Genomic DNA, 10,939 nt, shown 5'->3' on the forward strand with positions numbered 1-10,939 from the left:
GCCCACATACTGTAGCTTTACACACTCGTAAATTCAAGGTTGTACCTAATACAATATGTACAAATTAGATATATTACGCACGTTAGTGATTACTTCCATAGCTAAGTACCAATTTCTTAGAATTGATGTGGGAAGTGAGTGAAAATCTTTTCTGCTCTTACAAAAAAAATGTATACACCACGACAAATGGCTCATTATTTTATAACAAATCACAATATTATTGTTGATAAATAATATTCTTAACTACTTACTAAAACGTGCTTATAAAACATCGAAGAGCTCAACATAAAGTTACTCGAGCGCTTGAAGGAAATGAAATAATTTGATTGAGAAAGTTTATAGGCCGACTGGTCTAGACACCCCGCCCACTACCACCGTCTCGCTAGATCTGAATTTGTTATACCAAGGTATTATTCTATCCTTTGTCTGACATCCACAATTTTGTTTATGTTAGCAAAGGCAGGGTCGACTATGTATTTCTAACAGTATTCCCCTACCTCGATAATTCAAAATATGACCTACAGATGTTGTACAAGTCATAAAAACTACCAGAAAAATGGTTAAACGTTATTTTTTCATTTGCTTTCCGGTTTTGAAGGGTGCTGGTGAAATAACAGGCACACGAGACTTGTCACCTTATGTCTCAGGGTGACGGGCGTAGTGACAGTGCCCCTTACCCTTGAAAACCGGAACACAGTAATGCTGACATTACTGCTTAGCGGCAGAAATAAGTAGCAGAATGGCAAAAATGACCGTAATTGCAATATAAGCAGTACAGCTCCTCATGAAAGAGTTCGTCCAGGTCAGTACTGCATACATATATATATACAGTAGTACATATATATAATATATATATATAATGCAACAATAATATAATAAAATGTGTGTGTGTACGTACATATATATACGTTATATATATATATGAATTTTCTCAATAACCTGGAAATAGTAGTGAACTCATGTTCACCTTATGACAAGTATTTAATTGCGGGCGATTTTAATTTGAGCAATATAGCGTGAACTCCGGGCTGTATTGATAGTTTTTCGTTAGACACAGTGAATTTTACTACGGATGATGAAAATTTATTGGTCGATGAGTTAAACACTCTTAGGCAGTTTAATGGCCCAAAGAATGTTTATGGGAGGATTCTTGACCTTGTCTTGTCAAACGATGATGTTAAGGTCGTAGACTCTAGTGATGACCCACTCGTACCAGTTGATATGCATCATGGTGCCTTGACTATTGAACCGCAGTTTTCTAACCTTGTTCCCTTGAGTAGTGCCCCGTATGTTAGGTATCTTTTTAACAAGGGGATTCCTGAACTGAACTAGCAGTGGGCTTTGAAATCCAATTCACTTGAGGCTGCCGTTGATTATTTTTACACTCTTTTTTTTTATGGAGGGATAGGTATATACCATGTAAGACGGTCACTGGTAGACGCTATCCCGAATGGTTCTCCCCTGCTCTGAAAAAGGCTCTTAAGGAAAAGTGCAAATATTTGAAGAAATTTAGAATTTGTGGTAACAGTGCTGATGAGCAAACTTTTAAACTATTGAGAGATCGATTTAGGGCTCTGGAAAAGCAAAATTATAGTAATTACATAAATTCAGTTAAGAAGTCTTTGAAGGACAACCCAAAAATGTTCTGGTCATTTATTAAATCAAAATCTAATATGAATGACATTCCTAGTAGTATGAATTTTGAAGAATCTACTCTTAATTCCGGAAATTCCATCTGTGATTCGTTTTTAAAATACTTTCACTCAAATTTCTTATACAGCCCAGCATCTCAAACGACTTCTTGTGCAGGCGTTTCTACTCCGACTGTTGCTGATATTTCTAGTATAAAAGTGGATGTTGGTAGTATATCTAGACTTCTCTCACAACTTTACCCCGCGAAGTCAACCGGTCCTGATCTACTTCCAGCTCAATTCCTCATCCGCTGCTCTGAGACTCTAGCTGTACCAACTTCCATTTTATTTAATAGATCTTTGGTCGAAGGCACGGTACTAAAGCTGTGGAAGCGTGCTTACATTACACCTGTCCATAAAAAAGGCTCCAGAACGGACATTATTAACTATAGACCAATTTCAAAGTTGTGCATTATTTCTAAGGTTCTTGAAAGGGTAGTTTACGACCAACGTTATTCAGCGCTCAAGCAATCATTTAGTTTCGCTCAACATGGTTTTTTGAAGGGGCGTTTCGTTGTGAGTAATCTGGTATTGTTCAACGATTCTTTGACTGCACATATGGATAATGGCCGCCAAGTTGATGTCGTATACACGGATTATAGCAAAGCATTTGACCGGATTCGTCATGATTTGCTTGTTTGCAAATTACAGAAGATCGGAACCAATGGCGATCTGCTGAGGTGGCTGACATCGTACATCAACAATAGGTCACAGGCTGTTGTTGTTAAAAAATATGTTTCTGGGTGGCTTATGGTGCCTAGTGGAATTCCTCAGGGATCTTTGCTCGCGCCTCTCCTGTTCGCGATTTTTGTAAACGACATCGAGCTATGTTTTAAATCATCACAACTTTTGTGCTTTGCGGATGATATGAAAATTATAGCGCCTATTTCTTCAGTGTCTGACGCAATCCTGCTTCAAGAAGACCCAATGAGGCTCGACACTTACTGCGCCGATAACCATCTTGACCTTAATCCATTTAAGTGCAGCGTCGTCACTTTTAGCTGCAAAAGTAACTTAGTGCATTTGAATTATTCTTTGAGAGGTGCTGAATTGCAACGTGATACTGTGGTATTGGATCTGGGTGTGCTTCATGATAATAAGTTATTATTTGCTTCGCATGTCGACACTATTATTTCAAAAGCCTCCAAAGCTGAACTGAACGGATTTGTGATGCGTAACTCCAGGGATTTCAGGCAGGCTAAAATACTAAATATTTTATATTGCTCATTTGTCCGCAGCCACCTGGAATATGCATCGCAAGTCTGGAATCCCCAATACCTTACCTATATATCAAGAATTGAAAATGTACAAAAAAGATTTATTAATAGGAAATGAAACTATTTTTCCGGATTTAAATCGCGTATATTTGTTTTTTCAAACAAACCGACGTTTCGGGCCCTTTAGAGGTCCCATGGTCACGGTTGACTCTGAAGATTTATTAAGTTTTTATGTTTTCGAACTGGGGAGCGATACGAGTCAAATCAGTATCTGAATATATGCAAGAAACATCATCTTTTGCGACTGGAGATGCGGCGTCAGATTGCTGATCTAGTGTTTTTGAAAAAAATTGCTTCTGGTGCCGTTGACTCCCCGGAACTCGTATCCAAGATTTCTCTTAGGGCCCCTGCAAAGACCCTTAGGTTTAATTCACCTCTGTGCGTACCTCTGGCCTCTTCAAACTTTCGGCGGAATGCATATCTCATGCGTGCGAGTAATAGTTTCAATGCATTGTCCAAGCAGGTTGATATTGACCTTTTTAACACTAGTGTTGCATCGGTGAAGCGTCTTATTAGTGGTTTGATTTTTGGCGAGTAGCTAATTGTTGTGTGTGCGATTATGTCATTACCTATATAGTATAATTATTAGTTATATAGTTATAATGTATAGCTCTTTAATTAACTTAATGTGTGTAATAATACACACACACACACACACACACACACGCGCGCGCGCGCGCACGCACGCACGCCCGCACGCACGCACGCACGCACACACACACACACACACACACACACAGACACACACACACACACACACTCAGACACACACACACACACACACACACACACACACACACACACAGAGACACACACAGACAGACAGACACACACACACACACACACACACACACACACACATACACACACACATACATTATATGATTATTGTATTAAACATATATAATACACTGAAGAACAGAATACCAAAAACTTAGATGATTTAAAATTAGGGGACTTGGGGCCCCGAATGGCACTGCAACTGTCGTGGATAGTCTTGTCGCTTAACCACCGGGCGCATGTCTTGTACGTCCCGTCGCTTGGTAACATATAAAAAACATATCGTTATGATTGTTTATCAATAGACAGGTCGACGGTTCGAATCCTTGTGGCATCAGTGTGCAAGGGAGAAAGAGGTCTTCTCTCCCTCTCTTGCACACTGATGACACTCCCTCTCCCTCAATACAATAAAAGTTAACAGATATAAATAAGAAAATACCGACACTCACCTACATACTAAATATTATGAACGCATAGATTATATAGCACATATTATTTATTATTATATTATTTATTATTTTTTATTATACATTATAATAAATCACGTAAATACACATACATAAGCTCACGCTCTAGTCCCACAGGAGGGGTAAGCAGAGACCATGGAACGCTACTTTACTCTATTCTGACACAAGCCAACTAGCACACAAGCTGCTTAAATAACTTCTGTATAACCTAAAAGTTGTATATTAGCTGTTTAAGGGATTTATTATAGTACTTAAGTGCTCAAAATTAATTAAACAGGCTAGTCGTACAATAGCCGTACAACGGTAAAATTAATCCTAAGAGAGATAGAAAGACTAGTCATAGAGCTATTGTATGGGCATTTGATGTAAAGCAGACTTATAAATACCTTTCATAACTCATCACATGCAGCCTCACATACATCTGCTACCCTTTTCATACGACTTCCTTTATTTTTGTTATTTCGGATCCCAGCCTTTTTGAAGACATCACTGATCTGGTCAATGTAAGTCCTTCTGAGATGTCCTCTTAAAACCATTACATCCAAAAATATATAAAATACACATAATAAGAAGGTTATAACATGGTATAAAGAGAGTTTAGCAATATATCAAACTGCAAAGCAAATAACCAATATAGGTATATAAAAATTGTAAAATTCAAAGACGAAACTTGTCTTGTGTAAACAATCGTAAGCATTGATTCACCCATATAAACTGCAATGTTGGATCGATTTTTAAAGCAAGAGCAACACGGCAACCCGTATTATCACGCTTGATTTATATTAAAAATATTGGCAACAATCGCCACAGTAAAAGTTTTGTAAATTTATTAATCCAACGAAACAGGTAAACGATTGAACTATGGAAGGGCAAGCTCAAGCTCCACCAGCTCCAACTATAATAGGCCGGAAGGAATCCACAGATCCAGTAAAAGCGCAAGGAATTTTGTGAGTTTCAGTTTGTTATGAAAATATTAGTTCCTCTGCTGTCTGAGGAACACTACCACGTTGACAAGTCCCATGTGACTGTAATTCCATCAGTACCCTTACCCCTCGAAAACGGACCGCAGTAATGCTCGCATCAATGCTTGGCGGCAGAAACAGGTAAGGTGGCGGTAATTCCCTGGACGAACTCTTTCACAAGGAGCTCTACGGCTACAAAGCTTTATTTAACATTTGTTTATATGTACATCTTACTATTTCGATATGTATAGAGTAGAGTAATATACTCATATGTAGAGCTTTTCACATAGAATAACTACAGCGTAGCAAGACGCTACGCCGCCCCTAACTTACACACTACTACGATAGAATTGTCATAAATATATCAAGGATAACCTTCATTTTATTTGAATGTGAGGACCGCAGTAGCCCGGTGATTAATTTCCTGGTAGGATCAATTTAGGAAACGACCTTTCTGTATAGGTTCTGATCTGCGTGTACTGGGTAGTACCCTGATGAAGATAACTTCGTTATTCTAGTACTCGTAGCACAGGGAATTTCCTAGTTAGCCTGAGGTAATTGGTATGATTGTCTGGTAGGTACATTATTTTTAATAAATAAGATTATAGTGTTCCAAAATAGAAGCTTAAACAGTTTCAAACATCGCTAAATTTTTATTATTATTACACCATACAAAAATTTGTGTCATAAAAAATTCAATATGGAACATAAATATATCCTCCACATTTACTGGCACAAAGACGTAATTAAAATACAACTTTACCATCAGGAAAGAGGTGTCTCGTAAAAACAAAACCGCGGCGCGCCTGTGGCCGCAGCGATGGGATTTCTACACACGGATCCGAGAGATTCAAGAAGAAGAAGCGTTAAAAAAGGGTATAAAAACAAATTACTGTTGGCAAATGCCAGGGTTTGGACAGAATATAATAATACAATAATTAAATTTCATTAACCGTTAAATAAGAATTCTCATTGGATATATTTTGTTGGGTAACTTTAAAATTAATTTATTTAATACTTTGTCGGGTAACTTTAAATTTAAATTTTCTAAAACATTACTCGACGACTAAGTAAAAAATATTCTCAACACTCACATGAAATTCGAAATATTTATTTATAATGTATATTATTGTTACTTTATGGTTGTTTTATTTTCACAGGATATACGTTGGAAGAGTACAGAGCCGCTGTTCAATCTCGAAGCTGCAAGCTTGAACCCACGACATACCCCGTGGTGGTGGATCCTTCGCCATCGCCTATTCCGCCCACGTCTTCTCGTAATCCATTTACTTACTTAACAATTTAGACAACACACACACGCATTTATACCTCTATAATGAGAAAGCAGGCCGCTTCTCTTCTTCACCGTGTGCTTGGTAGCCACAACAGCATATTGGTAACCCTCGTAAATTTATTCGGTAGTCCCTTGCTGTGGCATCTGATAAAAATGGTCATAGCCGAAAATTACGTAATTTTATGTAATGTAATTTAATCTAATCTATTGTACCGAAATTTGAATAAGTTCTAAATAATAATGGCTGAATCTTACTAACAAATTATGGACAATTATTTTTCCGAAATAAGTTTCATTATTATTATCTTTTACTTCAGAACTATCATAGTAATAAGGGCAACTCCCGCCGGTTGGGTGTGTAAATGACTACACTTCGTTGTTGCGTTTTTATTTCAGGTGTATCTACAGGTTGTAAATATAATCCCCCGTATTCTCGTGTCACATTGAAAGAACCTCTGCTAAATGCAGTAGGTACAGTCAAGAGCACATCAAGCTTAACACTTTGTACTTTGGTCTGTTCTTACCATTACGGCATAAAGCTGGATTTCAGTCTTAAGTGTAAAGTTTGACATGCTCTTGACCCTGTACTTAACTCTATGCCGCTTACGATCAGTCCAAACTGTCAAGCTTGACGTGCTCTTGACTGTACGTAGAAGAGTGTACTGTATTCAACTTAATTTATTAGGTCGCTGAAGTAGAAAACTTTCGTGGTTTCGGGGCTTAAGTATATTCTAAGTTCAAACTTTGTAAATACTTATTATGAGAGTTTGTTACCGAGAAAATAATTTTAGGATACTTACTCGTATTAGTTTGATAAAGCTAAGCGATTTCTAGAAAATATAAGGCTGTTGTCTCTGCCTATCCCGATTGGAAAAGTGCGTGAAATATAGGTAGAAGAAGAAAAGATTTTTTTTCTTTCTTTCTTAGTGATACTTACTCGAGATAAAGTTCTTATTAGTAAATCTTTTGATTTATAAATCTACTATAATACATATTTTATAATAAATCTTCAATTCCTACATACGAATAAAGCACCGCATATTTTCCAATAGTGTGAAGACCCCGCATTGGGCCGGCGCGCGGCGTGGCGGATTATGGCCCTCGGCTGCAGGAGACCCGTGCCCAGCAGCGGGCCGTTGATAATGATATTTTCCAATAGGTGTAACTAGTGTTGGGTTATGGTAATATTCCCATTTTAAAAATGCAGAGAAATATTTTTCCGAATATTTTTCGTATTCTTCCACATTTGACACCTGTCAAAAGTTGAAGATACTAAACGAAAACGATGGAGCCACTATATTTTTTGCCTGTGATTAACTTTTCGCTGTTGTCCAATAATTTAGTTTTATTCCAACTTGCCTTTAACTATACAATTTTATTGTATAATTCACACTTAACAAAACTTCAAAAGATATATCTAAACCATGAACATAATATGAGCCTTCGAATTATATTTTTCCAATTTTTCAAATTTTTTTCCGGAAAAATTTCCAATATTATAATTTTTTTCAGAAAATTACCCAACACTAGGAGTAACTGAAACGATGTGCAACGACGTCTCCCCTTGTAAAATATATTAAGCTTTACTGCGAGTTCTAACACGCCAAGTGTTAAAATTAAGTCAAGCCTTACTCCTCTTTGGAGACTACGTTCAGAGCTGGAGTGTCATTATTAATATGATTATGTGCATTGCAGGAATGATCGGGCGCCGTGCGCAGTGTCCCTTAGAGCGGTACGGGCTACTGGTGATGACTCCGCGGGACTATCCCACGCGGCCGCCGCTGCCGCCGGGACAGGTCTACGATCCTTACAAGCAGACTATGATGTTCTTAGGGTACGTCACCTTAGTGTTTTACAACATTTTTAAACATTTATTATATAAAGTACCTGTATAACAAATTACACACGTACACACTCATAGCCCATCCCTAGGGAAATCCTGTGAATTAGTTGTATATCAAAGAATAACTCATTTCAAAGTGGCACTGTTCGAGATGATTTTTTTTATAATATCAAGTGAAGGGACGAACAAGTCTTGAGCCTGATGGTAAGCACGCACGCCTGTCCGTAACAGTTGCAATGCCACTCAGAGCTTTAAATCGCAAACATCTGATGGGCAGTGCCACTGCGCCCGTCACCCTGAGACATATAGTGACACCCATGTTCCTGTAATTTCACCAGCACCCTTATCCTTCAAAACCGGAACACAGTAATGCTAACATTACTGCTTGGCGGCAGAAATAGGTATGGTGGCAGTATTTTCATGGACGAACTCTTTCACAAGGAGCTCTACTGCTGCTAAAAATGCTGAATTTGATTATTCGATATAATGAGTGGCTACAGGGTCCTGGCAGAATACCAGAGTCGCAGGCAACCGCGTATTTTTTTTATGTTTAGCCAACAATATATGACTTACAAAAAGATGCTTTTGTAATTACTGTGTTCTATGTAATTTGTGTATATCTTGTGATGGAGATGCGGTATAGCACGGCACCGCAGTAGGCGGACCGACAGCCAGCTGAAAATAGCTGGAAGCGATGCAATAAACCTGTGCTCAGCTGTTCACATAATAATAAATCATTCCCTTGGTGTAACAAAGCTACATGCAATATATACATATATATGTACTATATGTATATGTATATGTATATATATGTACTATATGTATATATATATATATACATATAGTACTTTTGACGTATTATATATACATATATAATACGTCAAAAGTACTTTAATCACACGAAAGTCATAAAAGTAATAAGAACACAACAAGAAAAGTAAAACAAATTATGTAACTATAGGTATACGATATGTTATGTCGACTAATTTCATTCGTAGAATCTTAAAGCCTCTCTCCTGAACAGTTACAATTTTACTACACCAACGGTAACGAAACTGTGAGCTACTAAAAACTCCACCCTTTTTTTTTTAATATTTGAGCTCTAAAACAAAAATACATATTAATTAAGATTGTAATTAGATCGGTGACAGGTGATCCGATATCGTACAAGCTGCCACCGGTGACGAACGAGGTCACTGATGAGATGTGGACGAGGCCGAGGCACCTTGCTGTCGCGCAGTTCAACGAGGACGCTCTAAACAAAGCACTTCAATCTTATTAAATGCTGAGTCTGCGTTTCACCATTCTGATGTCAACTCTATCGTGCAGAGAGCCTGCCCAAAGTTCAACCCTACGACAGTCGATTGCATGTTCTTATACTTACGTAAAATACTTTTAATAGATAAGCTAAAACAAAGTAATAAATATCAGATATGAGGTAGAGCACGTGAAACTTTATTACATTAAGAATTCAAATCTTAATTTAAACAATATTTCAAATTAATATACGAGTATATTGAATATTGTTTTAGTTCTTAATTCATTAGGCCGGTTTTTTTATGATAACTACTGACGGGACGAATAAGAGCTATGCCACACGGGCGTTGCGTCGTCGCAAACACTTTGATTTCAACGTACTAACTTGCGCAACGTCATAAGTCATAACGCAATGTCGTCGTCGCAACGCCGACGCAAAGCATCGTGTGGCATCGCTCTAAGTCTGGTGGTAAGCGACACGCCTGTCGATAGCAGTTGCAGTGCAGAACTTTAAAAATCACAAAGATGTGAGGGGCACTGCTGCAGCAGCAGTGCCCCGCATTGCCATGACACGTGCATTTTTTTATGTAGAAAGAGTTATACTTACCTAGGTAAGTCATTGTCTATACGTACCTAAGGTAGGTATATAATTTGTTGATTGTTGGCAGAGGAGTAAATACCTATTTTTTTCGGCGAGCACGGAAGAGTTATATATAATCTCAGTACAGAGTACTAAAAAAACCGACCTCAAAAGTACGTGGAATTACATCTATAAAAATAAAAAACGAGGAGGTTCTCAATTCGACTGTTTTTTTTGTATATATGTTACGCGATAACTCTGGTATTTGTGAACCGTGAAATTTTGAAGAAAATCATCCACCTCTAAGGGTGGCTGTCCACGCATGAAGATTCATTTTTATAAATAGCGCCTAAATTTTATTATAAGGTTTATAATGGTTGATTTTGCTATTCTCCAATTCAAGGCGTTTTTCTCTCAATATACTTTGAGTGGTGAGAACCTATTTTTATTATCTCCTGCGACAAGTTCCGTATTGTGGCGAACTAGGGGATGAACCCGGGTTTGCCCACTTTCCGGTAACCGATTTCAATAAAACTTGGCAAATAGATATAATTCCACTTACTTTTGAGTTCGATCTTTTTAGTACTGAGATTATTAGTAACACCGTATCTTAAATTAAAATTACTATCCCTTCATGTCCCATAGCTGTGTTGCGCCATAAACTGTAACTAATATTCTACAAATTTTAATGAACTAAAACCTAAAACTCAGTGTTGCCAGACGGTTACATTTCCTAAAATTTTTGTGACTTTTGACGTTCTCTCGTAATCTGTAATTTTTGTTCCAAG

The 10,939-nt window shown here is 37.6% G+C and overlaps 1 protein-coding gene across 2 annotated transcripts; it reads left to right on the top strand.

Annotated features, from left to right (window-relative positions):
• The first annotated feature begins 371 nt into the window (after positions 1-371).
• LOC113234169 lies at positions 372-10,265 on the top strand. Of its 2 annotated transcripts, none has more exons than XM_026469448.1 (6): positions 372-407; positions 5,062-5,162; positions 5,947-6,053; positions 6,338-6,454; positions 8,167-8,305; positions 9,455-10,265. In XM_026469448.1, exons 2-6 carry the CDS (start codon positions 5,077-5,079, stop codon positions 9,594-9,596), a joined length of 591 nt encoding a protein of 196 aa, XP_026325233.1. In that variant the 5' UTR covers positions 372-407; positions 5,062-5,076; the 3' UTR covers positions 9,597-10,265. The 2 variants fall into 2 exon arrangements, with proteins under 2 accessions (XP_026325233.1, XP_026325232.1); XM_026469447.1 differs by lacking the exon at positions 372-407 and adding an exon at positions 656-802.
• Positions 10,266-10,939: the final 674 nt, after the last annotated feature.

Source organism: Hyposmocoma kahamanoa, unplaced genomic scaffold (assembly GCF_003589595.1).
Source record: "Hyposmocoma kahamanoa isolate Upper Pololo Valley unplaced genomic scaffold, ASM358959v1 81, whole genome shotgun sequence".
In the NCBI taxonomy this organism is placed as follows: domain Eukaryota; kingdom Metazoa; phylum Arthropoda; class Insecta; order Lepidoptera; family Cosmopterigidae; genus Hyposmocoma; species Hyposmocoma kahamanoa.